General features: G+C 45.3%; 2 protein-coding genes across 2 annotated transcripts; one reads left to right on the top strand and one right to left on the bottom strand.

Annotated features, from left to right (window-relative positions):
* The first annotated feature begins 1,513 nt into the window (after positions 1–1,513).
* On the top strand, positions 1,514–10,980 carry LOC133957222 (uncharacterized). The gene is made up of 6 exons (XM_062392696.1): positions 1,514–1,984; positions 7,866–8,098; positions 8,448–8,634; positions 9,018–9,113; positions 9,219–9,720; positions 9,959–10,980. Exons 1-6 carry the CDS (start codon positions 1,958–1,960, stop codon positions 10,900–10,902), a joined length of 1,989 nt encoding a protein of 662 aa, XP_062248680.1. The 5' UTR covers positions 1,514–1,957; the 3' UTR covers positions 10,903–10,980.
* Positions 10,981–16,244: 5,264 nt separating this feature from the next.
* On the bottom strand, positions 16,245–22,808 carry snx21 (sorting nexin family member 21). The gene is made up of 6 exons (XM_062392359.1): positions 22,637–22,808; positions 20,379–20,692; positions 19,761–19,942; positions 19,512–19,653; positions 19,258–19,423; positions 16,245–18,776 (listed from the first exon to the last, which is right to left on the bottom strand). Exons 2-6 carry the CDS (start codon positions 20,659–20,661, stop codon positions 18,290–18,292), a joined length of 1,260 nt encoding a protein of 419 aa, XP_062248343.1. The 5' UTR covers positions 20,662–20,692; positions 22,637–22,808; the 3' UTR covers positions 16,245–18,289.
* Between the last annotated feature and the right edge of the window lie 701 nt (positions 22,809–23,509).

Here is a 23,509-nt window from a genome sequence, read left to right as displayed (position 1 = left end):
AAAACTATTTTTAGCATAAAACTGAATTATCTCAAAGCCACATCTTTTTTTAAATGTTTATGCCGAAGATCTCAAATGAATCATCTCATATAATGAAATGGCTTTTCTAATGAAAGCAGGTTCGTTGTGTTGAGGGTTAATTAACATGATAGATGTTGACTTTTCACAAAAAATGTTTTTTCTAAAGACAGAAATCTGATTGGTTTATTTTATTTCATAAAACAAAACATCTTAATTTTTCTGTCAAGATAATTCAAAATAAAATACATAACTTGTACAGAAGCAACAATTTATCCTGACGAGTTTAGTTTCCTGCAGCTGAGGAGAGACAGAGAAGATCAGAAGATTCCAAAAGAATGAAAGAAGACAAGTAGAAACTTTAAAAGTAGAGAGAGAGAGAGAGAGAGAGAGAGAGAGAAAGGGGGGGAGAGACACAGAGATTTCAAATATTCATCACTAACTGCTCTCAGGCTATTTCTAACTTACTGCAAAACTGCATTAAGGGAGTGTGTTTGTGTGTCTCTGTTTGTGTGTGTGTGTCTGTGTGTGTGTGTATATCTGTGTGTGTGTATGACTGTGTGTATATGTATGTGTGCGAGTGCCTTTGTGTGTGTGTGTAAGTGTGTGTGTGTGTGTCTAAGTGTGCGTGTGTGTGTCTCTTCCCTGCAGCTAAATTTCTGCTCTAGAATTAAAACGACTTTGTCTGATTTCATTTCTTCTTTTATCTCGACGTAGAAGTCACATGACTTATAAATCAGTCACGCTTCCTTTGTTTGACCAATGACGATAAATAAGATGGACGAAATGACATCAACAGAGTGAAGCCAAATCTTTAGCTAACAAGCTAACAAGCTAACTAGCTAACTAGCTAACTTGCTGGGCTGCAGTAAATGCAGAAAATCTAAGTAGTTACATTATCACCAAGAGTTTCTGTAGGGGAATAATGTATTTTAATGCATCTAATGTATTTGAATGTAGTTTTTATATATAAATGTCAAGACGTAGAAACATGTTGGAACACTAGGTGGCGCTATCAGTCATATTCAATCCCTTTTTTATTAATGTGATATTAAAACCAACATTAATGTGTTTATTCAAAGCATAGTCATATAATTTAGTTTAAACTGAACTCGATATGAATTACACACACACACACAGACACACAAAAACACACAAAAACACACACGGAAGGTGTTTTGTGACGAGAGAAAAGTGTGAAAAACGAGGAATCAGTGAAAAGGATGGGTGAAAAAGAGAGAGGGAGGTGGAGGAGAGGAAAACCCTGAATGATGCTTAAACAAACGCTGATCTCAGCCAATCGCAGCGTCCGCCTCCCCTCCTCCTTGCATCCGGGCTCTGTGATTGGCCGGCAGCAGCAGGGATGCAGAGAGAGAGAGGGAGCGAGTGACAGGAGGATAAAGAGAAAAGCAGAAGAAGAAGAAACTGTCAGATGAGAACAGCTCTGTTCTTCAGCTCTCTCTCCCTCTCTCTCTCTCTCAGTTCTTCAGTCTCTGCCTCGCTCGCCCCTCTCAGAGCTGCTGCTGCTCTTCGCTCGCCCGTGCCTCTGTGTGGTTCCCGAGGAGAGAGAGGTTCGCTGCCCACAGAGTGATGCTGTTTACGCTGCGGCATCATGGGAGCTGTAGTTTCCCAGGCAGCGCAGGAGGACAGCTGATTGGCAGAGGGACTGTGGGTCATCAGAGTTTGGGGATGTGAGCTGGTGGGCGGACGAGGCTCAGCAAACTCTCTCTCTCTCTCTCTCTCTCTTTTCTCTTTGTCTTCCCATTCTCTTGCTCTCTATTTGACCCTTGCTCTCCCCCATTCCTCCCTCTACACCTCTCTCTGTAGATTCTCAGTCTGTCCTTCTCTCCCTCTCGGTCTCACCATTCTTCTGTTGTTACCCTTCGTCCCTGCATCTGTCTCCCTCCTCCGAACTTCTGCCCATCGAGGAGAAGTCAGGATGGGTTGTCGCTTCACTCGGATCAAGGTGAGTGACCTTCTGCAGGAGAGAGAACGAGAGAGAGAGAGATGGAGCGAATGAGAGTAACAGAGAGAGAAGGGAGAGAATGGAGGGCAGATAATGAGATGTGATGGATGCTGAGATGACCTGCATCCCATCACACACACACACACACACACACACACACACACACACACACACACACACACACACACACATATACACACACACACACAAACACACATACACACACACACACACACACACACACACACACACACACACACACATACACACACACACACACATATACACACACACACACACACACACACATACACACACACAGTAGCCTTCAGTCATCTTCTCTCTCCGTCATTGTCCGAGTTCACTGGTACTATCTGGGTTAAGGTGTGTGTGTGTGTGTGCGTCTGTGTGTGTGTGTGTGTGTGTGTGTGTGTGTGTGTGTGTCTGTGTGGAGATTGAAGACACAGAGTGAAGAAGTCAGAGAAACTATTAGAGGAAGATATAAGTTTTGTCTCTGACACTCAAATGATCACGTTTCTTTAATGTTCGGATTCGTCCCTGAAGAAGTGTGAGCAGCTGCTCATTCCTCAACTCTATTTATTTATTTATACTATTATTCAGTGTTAATCATATTGAAATTAATTCATCTCCATCAGTTGCGATGCTATGATTTACAGATGTTACACAAACACCTCACAGAGTTGTTGGGCTCCACAGTTTACACATCTTCATTGAATGTCCCATCAGGCTGTTGGTAAACTACAGTTTACAGATGTCCCTGAACGCCTCTATTGATTGATGCTATGATTTACAGATGATCCTCAACACCTCACAAGCTTTAGTGGCCATCGTTTGTCCATCAGGAGAATTACGTATTAGCCTGTGTTCTGTGTAGTGACCAGCAGGGGGCGACTCCACTGGTAGAAAGTGACTCCACCTCTCACTGTGTAACGTCAGTAAACATTTCCCTCAGGTGTTCATGTCTCAGTCTCTAGTTTCAAGTCTTCATTTATTAAATTATGATAATTTAGAGTCAAACAGATCATAAAGCACCGTGGGATTTGGACAGAATGTCAAACTGGAGGCTTCAAAATGGCGTCTCACTAACAACAGGTGACGTCACAGAGGGTTGATGCCTGGAACCAGGACTGGAGCTGAAGAATGTGATGGTCTTCATCGCTGCAGATCTCCACCAGTTTGGACTTTAGTGTCCAGACAGACGTCAGAGACACGTGAACCTGAGACTGAGTGAAGCGTGAGTCTCTCAACGGAACCGTTTGTCCTCAGTGCCAAGAGTCACGTCCAGAATCGACCAGAGAGGATCTTCAAACTGGCCTCAAGACTGAATGGACTTTACACGTTATTAAAAAAATACTGGGATTTTATCTTCAGGTAGATTTCAAGCAGGTTTGTGTCCAGATCTTGTATCGAGATTTAAAAACCAAGTCCTCGGCCTCGACTCTGATGAACGATCTGCGACACTCAGGCAGCAGCTGAGGAAATACAGTGAAAAGGTTCCAAGTGGATCAGGGGGTTATAGAGTGGCTGTGTGCTTTACAGTTTGCAGACTGATATGTGCAGCGACTGCTGGTGAACACTTGTTCCTCAGAAGACACTTCACATCACGTCCTCTGTGTCTCTGCTGCTCTGTGGGGTCGTCCGCTGACGTCCTGGACGTGTCCTCATCTGATGAGGCGTTTGTTTGTGTCGGGGGATGAAACCTCCTCTGACATGCGTAGCTGGATAATCGAGGTGTCCCGGCGCTCAGGGAACCTTCGTCCCGCTGTGGTCCTACAGATTGCTCAGCTCTGCGTGTCTGAAGCTCGGCAGCTAGTGGAGCCTCTGGAGCATCGAGCCGTTCAACCAGTCGCCGCCGAGCGAAGAGTGAACTGGTCACAGCTCATCAAGACGCAGGAAACCTCAGAGCTCCACAGACAGCCATTACAGAGATGTGTCTTCACGCCCGGGGAAGCAGAGAGAAAGTGGCAGAGCTCGATAACAAACACTTTCCTGGAGAAACTCCTTGATGGAGGCAGAGCTCGTCTTGATGTGTGTGAGCTGTTGACTCGTTATTTATTCAAACAGAAGAATTGAGCAAAGACGTTTCCGAGCATGAGCAAAAGATCTGTGTGACTTTCAGCTCTGCATTCACACACTTTGATATATGACACTTTAAAATGTGAATATATGTTTCAAAAAATTTAAAGAAAACACAAAAACTTAAAAATGAAATTAGGTAAAAACTAAGATGTTGTTTGTCACTTCTCTTCACAAACAACAGTCACCAGACGGGAAAGATAAAGTTGTTCGACTTTGTTTCTCTATTTATTCGTTTGTTGGTCTGATTTTGTTCAGGGGAAGATTGTGACTCTTTCCCCTCTGTGACCAGTGGCTGCTGTGGAACTGGTTCAGTTGGTGAACCTGTAAAGAACCAGTTTGCTTTCCCACAGATTAAAGCCACATCATCACTTCACTGTAAACGTCAACATTGGTCTTTTCAAGTCTTTGAATCCAAACAGGATCGAAGCTTCTGTACGAATCGTCTTTTATAAAACATTTGGTCTCCATGTTTGGATTCTTCTTGTTGATCACGCTGACTCCGCCCACAGCCCCTGACGTCCTCTTCCTCTCGACCAGCGTCCAATCGAACGCTGCCATCTTGTGTTGCTCGTGCTCTGGAGAAGTGATTTCATGTCTCATCCAGGGATCCAGAGTCAATCTCAGCTGTCAATCACACCTACCAGGATTACACCACAGACACACACACAGAATGAAAGTGGTGATGAACCGTGTGTGTGTCGTCAGCTGAAGTTTCCTCTCAGACAGGACGAGTGGGGATCTTCAGTCTCAGCTGCTGGACGTGGACATGGATCCTCGGGGCTGACGGTGCTGCCGGGGACGTGAGGGAGAAGAAGACCACGATTTGTTTCTGATACCAGGACGGTTGGATGTGGTGTCATGTGACAACAGGATGGTTGAGTGTGCTGGGCTCTATGGCCTGTGGGGGGGGGCTCTCGTCACAAAACACCTTCTGTGAGGGTCTTTCTGTTTCGAGTGAATGAACGATTCTTCTTTAAACTGTCCTGTAGAAGATTAATTAATAAAAACCAGATCCAGAATGAGGAACATCAAAAAACGAGTTCATCAAAGACTCAAACTTTCCTTCTCTTTGTCTTTTCGGGACAAAACAATGGATCAAAAATAAAGAGGCCGCTCCGAGCTTCAATCATCAGTGCAGCAGAATCATTCAGTGCTTTGACAGTTTGAGCCACGCAGAAGAAGAAGTGACTCACTTTCCACTTCACCCAGATCACAGCTCACAACACATCCACAGGATCTCTCTGAATCCGTCAGAGGAGAAAACAACATGGGCTCAGCGGAGGATCAGTGGAGAATAGAAGCCGTCGGGGTCCAGCTTTTGTTTGATAAGTGAATATGTCCTGATAAATTCGTTAATTCTGTAGAGATGGAGCACGTCGACCAATCAAATCTCCACAAAAAAGAATAAAGCTTGTTCATGCCTTGATGCTTTGGCCACTAGAGGGAAGTGTCACCTGATGTTAAACACGTCCTTTGCATATATTTAACATCTGGTTTGGCCCATGTCCCATCTACTAACATGGAGGAGGCAGGGTATATTAGAGCAGCCAGCCACCAGGGGGAGAACAACATGTTTTGGCATCACTTTCGGGAAGCGGACAAATCTAATTTTCGGTCTGAGACAGAAACACGGTTTGATTTCCAGTATTTGTTCTTGCAGATGAAGTTTTGTTCGCATCATATTAAATGTTAATCTGAGTTTTAATGTTTTCTTTACGGTACTTTAAAAACACACAATAGCTTTTGTCTGATTTGATTCAGACGTTTATTTATGTTTTTATCAAAGTGACTGAAACTGGCAGAATCAAACCCGCGGACTCGGCTCGGTGCAGTTTGCTGAACATGACACTCGAGTCTGGATCCTACGAGCTGACGCTGATTCTGTTAGAGACCGAGGAGTGTTGCATTTTACAGAGTTCTGCCCTTTGAGTGAAAACTGAGTCAAAGATTCATCGAGCGAGAGAGAGAGAGAGAGAGAGAGAGAGAGAGAGAGAGAGAGAGAGAGAGAGGGAGTCAGTTTGTGTTACTGTCAAAGTGCAGTGGAGCGTCACACACTTCTCGAGGCTACAGCACATCACTCTCACTCTATGACTTCTTCATGTGTGTGTCTGTGTGTGTCTGTGTTACCATGCATGTGTCTTCATGCTTCTGCACATATGACTTTCTATGAAGCAGGTTTTATACATTCATGTTTCTTTTATGTTTACGTATGTGTGCACAGCTCTCTCTTTGTGTGAGTTTCTGTTAATGTGTGTTTGTGTGTTTCTGTTAAAGTGTGTGTGTGTATCTGTTAAAGTGTGTGTGTGTGTGTGTTTCTGTTAAAGTGTGTGTGTGTGTGTTTCTGTTAAAGTGTGTGTGTGTGTGTGTATGTGTGTGTGTGTGTGCGCGCTGCAGGCCCTGTACTGAGACTGTAGAGACTCCGGTTGTGGCCCAGGGGTCCCAGCGAGCTGCAGGATCCTGACCCACATCGCTTTGCGGTTGAGACGGAGTCTCTTTAACTTTCCTGCTTCTTAACTTTTGTCACGTTATCACACAAACACACACGATCACAGCTTTGTCATCGCTCATCACACAATGACAGAGCGTCCTCCAGGCCGGGGCCTCACTCCTCTCTCCACAGCCCACACTACGCTGACGTACAGTCTTTTACATTATCCACAATTAGACATGTAGTACCATAAGGAATATTTTAAACACAATAACTGAAGAATATGAGTGAATTATGGGTAATAATATGGCTGCTTTTCCAGATAGATATCCTCAGACCTGTGTTGTATCTGTGGCTGAGTTGTTTTCTAACAACATTTTGTTAAATCTGTTATTTAATCAAGGTTGACTTGTTATGAAAGGTCAAAGTTCAGCCCTGAACACGACAGCAGCTGTTTCCACCAATTAACACACGTTCAGTCTGAAAGGGAGATGATCAGCTGCTGTTCGACCTGGAGCAGAAACCGGCACACTCGTCTGTCCTGAGTTCAACCGGCTCTGGTTCGCTTGATATAAAACAAATGAATCACAGCCCACAGGAGAGGCGGGGGTCTAGTGGCAGAAACCTGGACTATGGGCGGAAAAGGTCTCTGGTTCGAATCCACGGAGAGACAACAAAAGATGAACCTGGATTGATCTGTCCAAAAATCCAAGAGGATTCTCCCTACCCTGTCTAGTGCCCCTGAGCAAGGCACCTTACTCCCCCAACATCTGCTCCCCGAGCGCAGTACATGCTCTGTGTGTCCTGCACCAGATGGGTCAAAAGCAGAGGTTAAATTTCCCTACCTGCATGAGTGTGTCTGTGTTTGGGACTAATAAATGCATCTTAATCTTAATAAACATTATGCAACATGTCAGAAACTCCACAAAGCTGGTTCCAGAGGCAGAACTCCCCCGGTGGTGCTGAGGGTTCATGCTGCTCCTTCATCCAGCAGCAGATACACCAGGTTGAACAGAGGGAACAAGAAGCTTCAGAGTCTCAGAGCTTCTCCACATCATCAACAGTTTGTTAAATCAACACTAACAAGGAGAAAGTTTCCTCCTTCTCTCCCTGAGTGTCTGTTCTGTGTAACTCTGCTGAGTGGGTTCCATCTCCTGTGAGAAGAACTGACTGAGAGTCACAGACTGTCACAACCAGCTGCAGCTGAAGAGTGAAGCTGAACTGAGATCAGTTCAAAACACTCTGAAGTTATTAACAACCAGAGTTTATCTCCATTAGCAGGAAACTGTTGATCAGTAAAGTTACACAGTGTGGCTTTAAACCTGAATGTTCCACGATGTTCCTTCTTCTCAGGACAAGACTCGAGAGCCTCCTCCTCCCCGACACCGAGAGGAGCTGCACTACGTGGACGAGTATGGCCAGCCAATCATGGTGCAGGTGGAGGGGAGACGGGGACGAGGGGACAGGCGGCGCCGCTCCCGTTGTGCCAATGAGTGCAGCGCTCCCACCGAGCGGCACTGGGAGGCCCTGAGAGCCATGGGCCTGATGGAGGGGGAGGAAGGTCAGGGAGACGCCTACAGCGCAGGGTCGGTAAACTCTCCTCACGGCCACGATGCTGTAGATGAGACTGGTTGGATGTAAGAGTTCTGAATTGGGGAACGAATGTGGCAGGAGGGAAAAGGGGGGTGGGGGTGAGAATGAGTTTACAAGGTCAGATGATGATGTTGAGTTGCATGATTTTCACCAGTGGAAGGTCGTTCTGCTGAGACAGCTGTCAGTGCAAATATGGCATCATGTAGATGAGATGATGAATATTCATGGAGACATTTACACACCGATCACACCTCCCATCTGAGGCATAAATAAACCAGCATGACAAACTCGGCTTTATGAATTCACCTCCTCACAGAACATGACAATCTGCTTCCTCTTCAGGCCCTACTATGGTCACATGACCGCGTCACCTGACCGTTACGCGGCCAATAGACGCATGATGGTTCCTCCTGATGTCTACGCTGCCAGCGGCTTCCTGCCCAGGTCCTCAACCGAGCAGCACCCGGGGAGCAGCTACCTGCCGACCGTGTCCTACAGCTTGGATCACCTGGACAGACTCGACTACCAGGTGCTCAGTCGGGTTCTTTTTATTCTCTTCTGAATTTATGTTTATGGATTATCGTGACAGTGCAGAGCTGCTTCCAGTAGCTGAACTCGACAGAGGATCTCCTTCTGGCCTCCCAGCATAGAGTCGTGATGTATTTCCAGTTTAACTTTGGAAATAAATAAAGACTTAATACGTAAAAAATACAGAGACACAACAAACACTGTGTTTATATAATCGTCTGTTCGGCTTCATAAGGTTTTACACATTGACAGCTAAATACTATAGATCTGTATCTTCAATAAATTTAAATAAAATATAAGATACATCCCCTCAGAAATTGCCCTCTCTCTGTTTATTGTCCCCCCCGACAATGAGATGATATCTCCGCCCCTTCTCGTTTCCAGGCTCCAGACATGTCTCCCTACCAGCCGAACTCAGAGAGCTGTCTGATTGGCTGCTACAACACTGAAGGGATGGAGCCACACAATTTCCCCAGACAGGTCTTTAATCTCAGAGATTATGTTTCACTAGTTTCATTTCATTCTCACTAAAATGTTGCTTGTACTTGTCAAATCATTTTTAAATAATCCTTTCTCCCTCTTCAGTCCGACTACCGTCATCCCTGGCGTCCTGATCGTCCTTTCGGATACCTTCCACTTAGTGAGCTCGACAGTGGGCTAGGTTGTGGACCCGATAGCCCCGATCACCGGATGGCGCTCTCTGAGGCCGAGACGGACGCCATGTCATCGCTGCCAGGCCACACCCCTTCCTCTCAAGGCTCCTCCTCTTCCTCAGAATCCCTCACCTCCTCTGAACCCAGCGACTCTGGCTTCCACAGCGTCAGCACCGGGGAACACCGGCGGCTGCACAAAATTCAAGGGAGCCACGGCCATCGGCAATCTCACCATCTCCGCACAGGCCACTCCCCTCGAGAGCAGAGAGGACGCTGGGATCTGGAGTCCATCCCTGAAACCTCTCAGATGAGTCACCCTGGAGCCCCACTGGCCTCTCGCTGCACCGTGGGGAACAGCACGACCACGACAGTTCACTTCCACCGAGCGGAGCGGAGTCCCACTCGCCACCGAGCACCACCCTCCCCCTCCATCGGTAAGTTGAGCTCCAGAAAGAATTTCCTCAAACTGTCCATTGATCCCACAGTTTACTCATGTGTTTTATATTAGTCTTGATTGTTTACCCTGCCATTCGCCCAATTGGATAAGAGTAGGAAGCTACAGTGAGAGGAAAGGCTCCACACTGGCAGGAGCAGGTTCTTTCCGTAACGGCTACATGCAAACTTGTAGATTCACAGAACCGTCTGCACTCTATTTCTTTTTTCCATCTGTAGGTTGCCATACTGAGCCCTGCCAGCGGAGAGCGCTGTGGTTGGAGCAGCAGCAGGGAAGAGGCGGGACGATAGAAGCTCCAGGCCGGAGTCGAACGATACAAGATTTGACCGAGGTTCAGTGCCTCCGCAGGGCCAGTCACCCTATTGTGACCGATCCAAACACTCTGAGCAACGAGCTCCAGAACCACCAGCCCGGTACAGCCAGCAGCACTCTGGGGCCAAGGAGCAGGGCCAGTTATCCCAGTAACTGCCACCCCAACAGTCACCTCAGTACAGACAGAACCAGTCTCACCAATCATCAGAACTCATTGAGAACCAGCCAAGGCTCCGTTCGGAGCAGAGACGAGGACACCCTCTCCAAGAGTCCTGGATCTGGCTCCAGTGGAGCTTCAGACTGGCGAGGCTTTCAGACCCTTGGGAATCGCTCCGGCAACCTTAAAGGGAGTTCTGTTCCTGTTTACAGCACACTGGGTGCACCACAACGGAGGCCTCGCTCTCCACCCTCCCCCCGCTCCAGACTGTCCAATCAGAAGTCAGTCAGGAATCAGCTGCTCAGAGCCAGAGCTTACCGCTTGGCTAGGGAGCGCAGTGAGGTCACAACCGATGAGGAGGTGCGAGGAGACGGGCGGAGACAACGGGAGGATGAAGGAGAGGACGGCAGGTTGGTGGGTCGGTACTGTAGCCGGACGGAAAGGAGACGTCACCTGGCGCAGTCACGGCAGCACAGAGAGAGAAGAGGAGGGGAGGAGCTGGCCGGAGGAGGTCAGGGGTCACTGTCCTCTCAGACGGTGCTGGAGCTGAGCCACATGAAGCAGAACCGGCTGAGGAACAGCAAACTGCTGGATGACTGGACAACAGTGGAGGAGCTGCTGACTCATGGGACCCGAGTGGAGAGTGACAGTCAGCTCTGTCCCAGCCCTCTGTTATCGGTTACTACTGTCTGACTGCTCCCACCCAATCCGACCATCAGTAACTGACACATCCAATCACCACACAGCTCCAGATTCACTGAAGGTTTGTGTGGTTAAAGTTAACTGAGCTACCAAATCAGTTCGACATGTTCGTGACTGAGCTCGATGATCAATCCAGCATCACCAGTGAATTACAGAAAACATCACATTACCTAAAACACGTTAAGACTCAATTTGCAACATTTAGCAAAACTCTGTGAATATTGTTAAATAACAGGGATCTGACAGAGAGAGAATCATAAAGTAAAGAAATGGCGGCTCTCAGGTCCGTTGGTCTTCGATGGTGTTTTTGCTGCAATAGTTCATCTCATGGCCTCATGCAGAATTCTGACATTTACGAACATCTAGGATCAAAGTGAAAAAGTCAAAAACAGCTGCTAATCAGCTGACAAGCTCGTTGTCAAGTTTCTTGCTATGATAGCTTTCGGTAGCAGGTTATGCTGCGTTCATTTCATATCCATTAAGTGGGAGATGCTTGGAATTAGCGACAGTAGCGATATTTACCAGCTGCTACAGACATTTCACCAAACTGCTCGAAATTACATCAGAATTAATCCAATACTAAAATTAGCTAATTTAACAAGACCCATAAACGGTTTAGTTTCAATTAACAACAAACTGGACCAATGACTGAATTTAAACATTCACAACATCACAGTTCTCAAAACTGAAGCCAAAAGCATTTCGATTGCCCCCTGGTGGCTGACTGCAGGATCAGGCGTAAAACCTGCCTGAACTAAAATAGTAAATGTTAAATAAATGTTTCTCAAAGTTTGTTTCTTTCAATTTAGTTCGTACTTTTCTCAAGTGATTGGTCGATCCCGTTTGTTGCAGTAAAGACGTTGACTCCAAAGTTCGTATCTCGGATATTCTGACTTTATTTATAGATCGTGGGAGAAGTGATGAGGCATCGTCTATCTTCAAATATAATATATTATAAACACATAACACAACAGAAGTAGCTAGCTTAGCGATAGAGCTAACCACCTGGAACAGATCTCAGAACATCCATTTTCCTGCTCTTCCTGTTATGTTGATATTGCATGAATGCAGCATTAGCTCCCAGGCTAATCAGACAACTTGCTAGTGAGGTAGCTGTTTGCTAATTGACTTGCTAGGTGGTTAGCTCATTAACTAGGTTTATGTTTTAATGAAGACGTTTCAGAGATCCTCAGTTCATGGGGGACCAGGGAACAAGTCAGTGAGACAATCTGGTGGCTGAGGGACTCAACCACACTTTACTCTATATAATCTATAAATGTAGCTCAAGAAAGAAATGCCATAAGCATTTTAAAATACTAATGTCCTGTTCTCACAGTACCTAAAGATTGTCTGGAGCCTCACAGTCGAACCCAGATGATTAAATATATGTTAGCTGGACACAGCAGCGTCACATAGTTGGATCTAAAATTACAGAATCAAAGCCCCACAGTAATCTCAGTGAATCTGGATGTTGTGTTGTTTAGGACGTTCATAGCCAAAGATGACACCGGGGCTCAGGAGGAGTCACATGATCTCTTAGAACCAGTTTCAGTCTGAAGAGAATCTGGGACGAGGTCTGTACCAGTATCAGCTGGGCTTCTGTCACTGGACGGACGGATTCTACCCACACCAGCCTGACTGGGACTGGTACGATACATCACACCACTGATTGTGTTGCCTTGTGGAAAAGTGTCTTCACCTCCTTTTCTGGTTTATTGCCTTTGTGTCCGTGTCTTTGTGCCAGAAAATCAAAGTCAAAGTCTTTGAAACAGTCTGTGTGGACGTCCTGCTCGCTGTGAGCCGGTCCCAGGCCTCTGCAGAGTCACCTGGTTTCTGTTTGAGAAGACGTCTGTTTGTCTGTCGGGCTGATCACTGCAGTGAATCTGTTCAGCTGATGTTGTGCAACACGTCATGAATCAGAAATCACTTCATATTTAAAGACATAATTTGACAGTTTGGTAAATAACACAGATGAGAAGACAGAGCGTCTTCGATGTCGCTGAGCTCAGTGTGAAACGTTGATTTTAATGCATTTGAACCTTTTATATATATACAGTTTATGATTTGAACTCGTGTTGAGTCGTGAATCTGCTGGAGGTAATAACATAATGACGTTACCACGGCGACCAAACGAACTGCGTCATCCACTTCCTCCATTCAAACAGAAACCGTGTGAGAGACTTTCACCATCAAAGACTCTGCAGTTCCATTAACCTTTACTTGTTCATGAGGTTCATTGAGGGAGGTCCTGCTTTACAGAGATGTCCATATAATTGTTTTATTTTCCAAAATGTCAAATTATTCCTTTAATTTGTTTCTGCTTCTGACATTTGTAGAATGTTTCCATCTGACGTGTGGACACGTGAACTACATGCTGTGTACATGTCCCTGTGCTGTCAGGTTTTCAGTGAGGAAATTCAGAACGGTTTATTTTCTTCATGTGAGTCTGTGAGGATTAAACTCGTAAATATCGATATCATGTTGAAGGGGAATATGAACTGATACTGTGTGAATACAGAGGAGGATTCATGTGAAAAATATTTATCAGGTTCAATGTTCTGATGTAATAATGTGTCATAATGAAACTGTTCAATGCAATTTTCTGAAATACGAGAAAATGCTGATTTATTTTCATATTCTGTTGGAGGAAGTGAATTCCTGGAAACGTGAATCACAAAGCAAATGAATATATTTGAGGATTTCTAACCCTAACCCTAACAGTGTGTGTGTGTGTGTGTGTGTGTGTGTGTGTGTGTGTGTGTGTGTATGTGTGTGTGTGGAATATGGTTAGTTGGCATACAGAGTTTGGTACTAACTTGTTTGTTGTGTTTAGCCAAAACTTTATGACTTTGGTTTGTGGACAATCTAGAAACTTATCACTGTATAATGTAAAAGTATATTTATACACTTATTATTTTATAATGACAGCAGTTTTATATATTTTATTTTGCCTATGGTAGATTAATTCTGCTTTTCTCCGACATCTTGCTAAGCTAGTAGAAGTCAGTGTACAATCAACCGTTAGCCTACACTGGATTTATTATTGCATCGTAAACCTAGCATGCTAACTCAAACATTTACACAGATCACTGTAAATGAAGATGGACGACAACATGCCAAAACATCTGGATCGCCCCCTGGAGGCGGCAATACGGGTCATAAGCCCCTCCTCCCCATGTTAGCAGACAGGACATGGACCAAACTAGAAAAATCTAATTACATGTTAAATGAATGTTCAGATGGTTTCTATCTCCGTTTGTTCACGTGTTTCTGATCCGACTGGTTTGAATCAGTTATTTGATGATATAAAAACAGGCTGAGACGTCATGATGGTCAGCTGATACATCTGACTGCTGATTGGTTGAGCTCAGACTGTAAATGACGTTGCCACCACAAGATGGCAGCGTTCGTATCCGTGATACTTTTGGCTTCATATTTATGCAGTCGGAGGAAGAGGAGACGTGTCGTCCATCTTTGTTGACAGTCATTGAACGAGCATGTCCAGGTTTACTCAAAGAACTGTGAGTGTTAAGTCAGTGTGTGTGTATTTTTTCCCCAGAACTGAAGTTTAGTAACTGAATTAAAATTACAGCAACAAAGTAATTTCGTTAGTGAGTATTTAGAATATATAAATCCATCTCCAAGTATTGTTGGTTTTCAGAATCTCTGATCAAAAGGAAGACTCATGGTTTAATCTTGAGATTTCTTCTTCAGAATCTAATATTTTTTACAACTTGGCTCTGAGTTTTTCTTTTGATCAACAAAGTGCAGATTCAGACAAAACTCGTGTGAATATCAAAACTGACAGCATCACAGCTCAGGGGATTCTTCACCTGTCAATCAACTCAAAAATATATCAGAGCCAGAGAGCTAGCCCCGATAGCTCGTTATCTTAGCTACAAAAAAGCCTCAAAGAAAATGAATCACAAACAATCAATTTAGTTAAATCAATTTAAATTCAAATAACAAGCAAATCAAAGTATTAGAAATAAACAAACAAAAGACTCAATCATCAAATAACAATCTAAGGAGATTCCCTTTCAGAGTCAATCAGAAAATGAACTGTCCATTAGTTAAACAAATGAAACAAGGACCTAAGATAATTATTGTTTGAATCATCTGAGTTCAGATGATTTGTGAGTTTATGTGTGTGTGTGTGTGGGTGTATGTGTGTGTGTGTGTGTGTGTGTGTGTGTGTCCTTTAATCTCCAGCAGAGTAGAAGATGAGGACTAACCAGCGTTGAATGGAAAAGATTTATTCAGGACAGTTCCAGTAAATCCCCAGGTGGGGCTGCAGGGGGCGCTGTTACTCATCAAAGTCACAAAGTGCTGCTTTAATACAAAGTTAAGATTCCTCAGCTGTCACTCATTAAACGTTGACACTTCCTGGTGACGTCACCGTGAACGTTGAGTGACAGCTTCAGTCCGGCTCTGTCACCGTCGCTATAGCAACTGGTGTTACTCCAGCAGCTGATGTCTCTTGGCCTGGTCGCCATGGTGATGATATGTGGAGGACAATGGGACCAGTCGACACTCGTCAGCTGATCAGTGACATAAGAGCACCTGAGCTCGGTTCTTCATCACCGTCTTCATCATCCTCATCTTCATCTTCATCTTCATGTTCCTCATCTTCTTCACCCTCTTCATCACCATCACCCTCATCTTCATCACCCTCTTCATCTTCATCACCCTCTTCATCAACATCCCCTTTATCACATTCCTCATTCCCCTCATCTTCATCACCCTCTTCATCCTCATCCCTTTTATCACATTCATCATTCCCTTCATCTTCGTTACCATCATCATCTTCATCACACTCTTCCTCACCCTCATCATCTTCATGTTCCTCATCATCTTCATCACCCTCTTCATCCTCATCCCCTTTATCACAATCATCATTCCCCTCATCTTCATCACCATCATCACTTTCATCAAAATCACCTCTTCATCTCACCCTCACCTTCATCACTGACTGTAGAAAACACTGGAAATTATTTATTTTAGAATCTTTATAATAAAACTGATCTGAGCTGCGTCATCACTCACACGTGGACTGAAGCAGGGCGACCTCTGCTGGTGAGCACGTGAACCTACAACTGCTGGATATAAGTAATACATAATTACTAACTGACGCTGTAATTAACAAATAAACAGAGACAAAGAAAACTGCACCGACTGGAAACTCTAATTATCTGGGATCTCGTCCCTGAGCTGATTTACATCATCGTCACAATGAGATTATTATTTTTGCTATATTAATAAAATTGAATTGAAGAAGTTCCTCTTGGTCGCTGCAAAAAGGTCAAAGATGAAGAAACAAGAAAAGACAGATCTGAGATTTTGTAACAAATTTATTCAATAAAATATACTTGGAACTATACTTGGCTCTTTAAAGATAAATCCACATTCTGAAATATTCCACAGGAGGGAGGAGGCTGCGTTCCAAACACGAGGAAGTGAAATCACTTCAAAAACAAATCACTAAAACCTTGAGTTCAATTAAAAACAGAAAGAACTACTCAATTCAGAGTTACTGTATCTACAGCTTCTCCAAAATACATTTTAAAAACCCGACTGAGTCTCAATCAAATCAAACAAACCGTTTCCTCATCGTCTGTGAAGATGGAAACCGAGAAACAAGTTTTAGTTTTCCAGCGTGTTTCATTGTCTGAGCTGAAAAGTAAAAAGTCCAGCGTGTTATTAAATCTGTGGACGTGATGGAAACAGCTCTCATCAGTTTATCACCAGTATCTGTGCATTAATCTGTACATGTGCATCATCTTTAAACTTTAGATATATTTAAAGTACTGGTCAGACTCATATTCCCCATGTGATCCGTTCATCTTAAAAAGTTTCACCTCCTCGGTGTCTCCTCGTGTTTCGGTCCCTAATGCAACTGGATGCACATAAACACACAGCTCAGGAAACAGGAGGAGGAGGAGGAGGAGGAGGAGGAGGAGGGGGAGGAGGAGGAGGAGGAGGAGGGAGAGGAGGAGGAGGAGGAGGGGGAGGAGGGGGAGGAGGAGGAAGAGGAGGAGGGAGAGGAGGAGGAGGAGGAGGAAGAGGAGGAAGAGGAGGAGGAGGAGGAGGAGGGAGAGGAGGAGGAGGAGGGGGAGGAGGAGGAGGAGGGGGAGGAGGAGGAGGAGGAGGAGGAGGAGGAGTCAGTGCTTCGTACTGATGAAGATTATTCGATGATTTAATGCCTCACTGACGGTTCAACTTTAAAAACAGGAAACACTTTTCAAATCATTAACATGAGGCCCGACAGGTGAAAACAGCTAAAGATGCTGAGTCATGATGTAAAATACAAAGTGCAGCAAAAGTGTCTAAATTACATGTAAGTGAAAAAACAAAGTTTCATATTGAAGTATTTTAGAACTTCGTAGAGTTATGATACAACCACAGCTCGTGCCATATTCTTCAGAAGATGCAGGAAAATATAAAATGTTCTTTCAACGTAACAACAGATGTTCTGATTGGTTGATTCTGTTAAACATCAGTCAACGATTAACGGGCAGAACAAATGTTTTTAACCATTTTCCCTTTAGTGACGTCATCGTAGTGAAAACGATTTAATTTCCTCTCAAAGTGAAAACGTGTTTGTTAAGAGAGAGAAACCGACGAGTGTTTAGTGTCGTTGTAAAAAGACCAAACATCACGTCTGAAATCCTCGGACTTCTTTTCCTCTAACAAAATCACTTTGTCCTCAGAATGTAAATAAAGTTTCATCTCAAACAGAGAAGCAGCGTTTCAACATCTCATGTTGAACTAAAACGTGTTTCTACATTTTCTTTTTGAAGAAAATGTTTTTCCCTTTAAGGATTTTTGTTGCTCATCACAACTAAGTGGTGTTTAGTGTTTATCATTATTAAGTTTTATAGTAAAGTCAACTTTTCTCTCACCTCCTGATCTGAGGCGTCACAGTTTTGAATTCATTTTAAACTCAAATATTTTTAATTGTTTTTTAAATTGATCTTTTTTACTAAAATATCAAACAATTCCAACATTTGTTTGTCGACATATTACAACTTTTTTTTTTAAATAAAATGTTCCTGTTGTCCATTGAACTTTTAAATTATAATCATAATAATTTATAATAAAATAATTGCTTGTTGAAATATCATTTATTTCCAAATTTTTCTTGAAATATTTGGACTTTTTCTTGTGAATTGCGAAGTTGTATCGAAAAATTTCTTAAATCTTTCAATTTGTTTTGATTTTTTATAATTTTCATATTAGGCTTTGATAAGATTCTTGAAATGTGTATTTTTAATTTGCATGTAGGATTCTTCTTCCTCTAACTTTCGTCTGTATCTCTCATTTTATTCGGGATCATTTTTTTGGATGTATTGTTGTGATTGTACTGCGATGTGCGTCGTCATGCCCCCCCGCCCTCACTCTCTTGCAGGTCGTGTTTTACCAGAAACTCGATCATGGTTGGCTGATTGTCTAGCCCCGCCCCTTGCTCCTCCAGCTGCTGCAGAAGCTCCTCCCACTGTCGCTTGTCCCTCCCCGTCTGCCACAGAAGCCGAACGACCGCCCCTAGCAACGGCAACAGGAGAGGGTGTGGCCTGTCAATGTGTGGGCGGGGTGCAGCAGTCTGTGGGAGGGGCTTGTCAGGCTCGTCAGTTTGAGTGTCGGCGGGGGTCAGGACACGGAGGGCGTGGTCACAGTGATCCCCCGCCTCCTCCAGCTGGTCCACTTCTTGGAAACAGCACGACAGCCCCACCAGAGTGAAGAGCCAATGGGAGGGGGCCGGGGGCGGGGCCTGAGCCTGGAGGTCGTAGTCACTGGCCCAGCCCAGTTTCTGTTGCAGCCTCTTGGCGTTGAGCAGCGGACCCAGCGCCTCCTGGTACCGTCCCTCCCTCGACACAACAACACAACAACACAACTCAGATGGGTTCACTGCAGATCACACTCTGACTACAACTGTTTGTGTTTATCATCATGTTCAAGAGAACTTCAAGAGAACAGGAAACAGGAAACAGAAACTAACAGCATCCGGACGACTGTTGGAATTATCTTCTAGGAAACTCTTTAATTTGAGGTGAACTTCACTGTTTCATTATGAACCTTCTGTCCTGCATCAAATGTTTCAGCTGCTCGCTCACCGGCTCCGTTCAGGGACCGGAGTCCGAACCCGGTTTCATGTGAACCTCATTCTGGATCACTTCTCTTTCCAGAGCTGCTGAAGTCCAGTGTGTCACTGATTCAACTGATTCTTTGGTTTTAACATTTTGGATCAACAGCCTGAAGGTGAGTCACCGGAGAGACGCAGAGAGTTTAGTTTGTCAGGTGACGTCTCATGAGCCACTGGGATGTTTCCGTCAGTGTGTGGTTAGCTACCTGATGAGCAGCTGCCCAGTCTGCAGGTCGCTCAGGTAGAAGAACTGTCTCACACACAGCGCCCCCCGCAGGGTGGGCAGGGAACACAGGTGAGACAGATACTGTTCGAAGGCCCGGCTGCGCCTGGCGATCGTCTCCGCCACGAAGTTCCTCCGCAGCTTCTTACCTGTGGTGATACAACCGGTGGTTAGGTTTCAGCGGAACCCCCCCCCATCCTAACCATAACTAGGCTTAGTGCTGTAACCCCTACTCACGTGGAAAACACACACGATCCATCAGGTCTGAGTGAAAACGCCGCAGCGTGGCATGAAGGCGCTGGAAGTCGGAGTAGCGGCGGGTGATCACAGCGGGCGTCTTATCGCTGCCCCCGGTCTGGATCACGTGGATGGTGTACAGCTACAGACAGCAACAGACCGAGCACACAACTGACTGAATCACAACCAGCTCCTGGGAAATGAGAGCGCGGATCATGTGACCAACAATCCTCCACAGCTTGTACTCACCACGTACTTTGAGGAGCCGTCCTGCATCACACTGGCGTCCGTGACCTCAAACAACAAGTCGTCCGTCAGCCGTCTTCCCGAGGGGGCGGGACTTCCTCCATCGAGTCGGCACATGTTCCTCCAGCTCTCCTGAAGCTGCCGTGTCAGCAGGGCGGAGGGGGAGGGGCCGACAGGACTGGCGTCTGTGAAGGTTGAACCCAAGGTCAGTTGTTTGAAACCTCAACAACACGTGAGTCTCTTCAGAAACGCTCAAGTTGAACTGATTCGATTTCGGTGGCAAAAAAAAAAAATCACAGTGAAAACTATTTCACATCGTCTGAAATGTCCTGCTCAGGAAATGGAGCCCAGCAGCCAATCAGAGAGCGAGGGTGCAATCGGGTCTTTTTAAATGTGACCGGCCAATCGAACGCTGTGACAATCTGGTGCCTTCCGATTGGCTGAGGTAAAGTAAGATGAGCCAACAGGAGAAGAGGGATGCGAGTTGAACCAGATAATCTTCTCTGTATGAATTCCAATTGGTTATTGACCGACGTGGAATTCTTTGGTGTGTGAGGCTGGAGGAACTCTCCTGACCTGCCTGATCGATGACGGATTATCCTGAGGAGGGCGCCACCTCACCTGTGCTGCTGAGCCCCTCCTCCATCGACTCTCCCAGGAAGTCGGAGTCACTGTCATGCCCCTCGCCATCGCCACTCTCCTCCACTCCTCCTCCGCCGGCGCTGTCGAAGGACAGAGTCCCCCCGAGACGATCGGTCACACACTCCTCCTCCTCCGCCAGCTCCGCCTCCAACCGGTCCTCATCAAACGCCTCCACTTCCTGTGTGTCTGCTGCTTCCTGTTCCGCCCAGTGGACGTCTTTAAACAGCGAGCGTTTCAGACGATCCAGCAGCCGGGACGCCATGAGGCCACGTGGCCGGAGGAGGCTGCAGCAGCTGAAGAAGAAGCATGAAAGGAGGGTTAACATTGATCATGTGATTAATCATGTGACATATCTCATCGGGGGTCAAGGAATAGTGGTTTGGAAAAGAGATCGTTTTCCCTTAGAAGAGTCGTACGAATCTTTCAGGCCCGTTTTAATGCTCACGATGAAAAACGAGTCAACAGGTGTGTTCAGTTAAAGTCTTTTACCAGACGTGCTCTGAGTGCCCCCCCCCCCCCCCCCCCCAGGAGAAGGTCTGAGGGAGTCAGGGGAGCTCGATGTGTGGACACAGCAGGATCCTCACAAACACAACACTTCTTCTCAAGGTCCTTTGTCTGAGACCGTGTGGACACAAGCAGGTCCCAATCTATTTTAATCATTTTATATCATTTGCATCTTAAGATCTTTTTAAATTTGAGAACGACGCAACACAAACAAAGTAGAATATCAATAATCTCCATGAATTTTATTTATTATTTATTGCGAGTAATTTTTCTTTTAAGCAAAAAAACGTATTCTCTGTATTTCTTAGTATTTTATTCTGATTAACATTTTACAGAGAAAACAACTTTGTGAAAACACAAATAAGTGTCAGGAAAATCAACAATACCTGTCTGCAACATAAGAGATTTATTATATCCCTTCAAACAAACTCCTCAGCAAAGCAAATAATATCCACACTAACAATAATCCTTCAGCTCTAACAGTGGAAACCAAGCTGCTCTCGTCTGAGCTCCACAAACTGATCCTGAACCAGTCAGAACGAGTTGGCTCCCGTTACAGAGCCGTCGGCCTCCGAGTGGAAACCATGTCACTCGTCAATAATGCAGCGCTTTGCAAAGTCAGCCGGACGCCAGGAAAACACACCGCGGCCCCACGCTTCACCAGGCACAGCCGGGGCTCCACCACGGAGCTGCTGAGCGGAGGAGGATCCACATGTGGAAAGTTCCTCTGCAGCTCTGAAGATAAAACCTTCATCTGAACCACTCGAAGGAAACCGTCTGGAAAAGGGTTTAAAAAGAACCGAGGGGAACTTTGTCCTGGTTCCTACATGTGGATCCACTTCACACTCGAGAGTCAAATAGCTCCAAACCTCTTTGCTCCTCAAGTCCTCCTGAGACGGTGAAATGTACTTTTAAATACTGCACTGAGATACTCAAATACTAAAACCCTGTGGGTGTTGGCTTCAGGCTCGAAGCCGTTTTATTCAGCCGGGTTTTCAGGTGCGACCAATTGAAATTAATAAATACTTACACACCAACCCATCCAGGATGAATACCAATGAATATCATAATAAAAACTGTATATTGATTATGTTTACTGTCTCGACCTTCTGTGTAAAGAGCCCTGAGGTCACGTGGGTCAGGATTTGACTCTGTACAAACAAAATAGAATTAAATAAGAATAATCATTGCAGCACATTTAAATCTCACTGATGTGAATCTGTCTCTGGAGTCATATCAAATCACGGGTCTCTAGAGGCTACAACACCGTGAAGGAACCGAACCGGACCGAACCGGGCCAAACCGAACCGTTCATCACAAACCGGGTTCTGGATCGAACCGTGGATTTGATTGAACTTCTACCAGCGACCCAGACGAGCAGCTCCACGTAGATTCTGCGTGAAGCTGAATTCTGACACTGTTTTATATTAAGTTCATTATAGAGACTCTGACCCCGGTCACCGAGCTCCCTGAGCCCGCGGGCTGCGGACACCGCCCCCGGGCTGGAAGCTGTCTCTCCCGGCTCGGCTCTTCCACCGCCACACGGAGAATCTGAAGTTCCGAACCCGCAGAGTGTCACTTCACAGCCGGGAGGAACTATCCCGGGAGACGGAGCGGAGCTAACCGCTAAACCCGCGTTAGCTCCATCAGGGAAAGTTAGCGACGAGCTAACAAGTTTGTTGTTGTTTGGGGTGAACGTGATGGTGGTTCTCTGCGGGGGTAAAGAGACTCACCCGCGGGCTTCAGGGTGTCCCCGCTCCGGTCAATCCATCTCAGCTCCGCGGGGCTGGAGAGTGGAGCTCCGGGGAGGAACCTGGAGGCTGCTCCGTCCTGCTGGAGGTTTGTGGGTCCGCTCAGAGTGCACTGTTTCCGGACTGCTCTCACTGTCCCCCCCGCTACTGGACCCGGGGCTGACACACACACAACAGCAGGGGGCGACACGGAGCCGGGATGGATGGATGGATGGATGGAAAGAGAGAGAGAGGGAGAGAGAGAGAGAGAGAGAGAGAGAGAGAGACATAGATACATAGAGAGAGGTACAGAGAGAGAGAGATACATAGATACAGAGAGAGAGATAGATAGATAGATAGATAGATAGATAGATAGATAGATAGATAGATAGATAGATAGATACAGAGAGAGATATGGATTGATAGATAGAGATAAAGAGAGAGAGAGAGAGATGGATAGAAAGATAGATAGATATATATAGAGAGAGATGGATTGATAGATAGATAGATAGATAGAGAAAGGAAAGAGATGGAGATAGAGAGAGATAGAGAGAGAGAGATGCTGTGAAAATCTGCTGTGATGATGAAATGTTTTGTATTTATTGTGACTTGACCCCCATGACCGGACCAAACCACTTTTTACTTTTATTTTCTAGCTTACTTTTTTTACTTTTTTGAGCTGTAAGTTAAAATATAATATATTTTGGGTTAGGGTTAGCTTTACTGATCCACTTCATTGGACTTTGATAGAACCAGGTGAGGTGGATTCATTGAGAGGGCAGATAGTCGAGTGTTCACTCTGCTCTGGGGCGATGGTCGTTGCATGTTCGTTTAATCCTAAATATGAGAAGAGCCGGTCTCGGTTTGGTCCAATCA

The sequence above is a fragment of the Platichthys flesus genome, chromosome 7, assembly GCF_949316205.1.
Source record: "Platichthys flesus chromosome 7, fPlaFle2.1, whole genome shotgun sequence".
NCBI lineage: Eukaryota > Metazoa > Chordata > Actinopteri > Pleuronectiformes > Pleuronectidae > Platichthys > Platichthys flesus.
The sequence above is the reverse complement of the archived record's forward strand: the minus strand, read 5'-3'. Positions and strand labels throughout refer to the sequence as shown.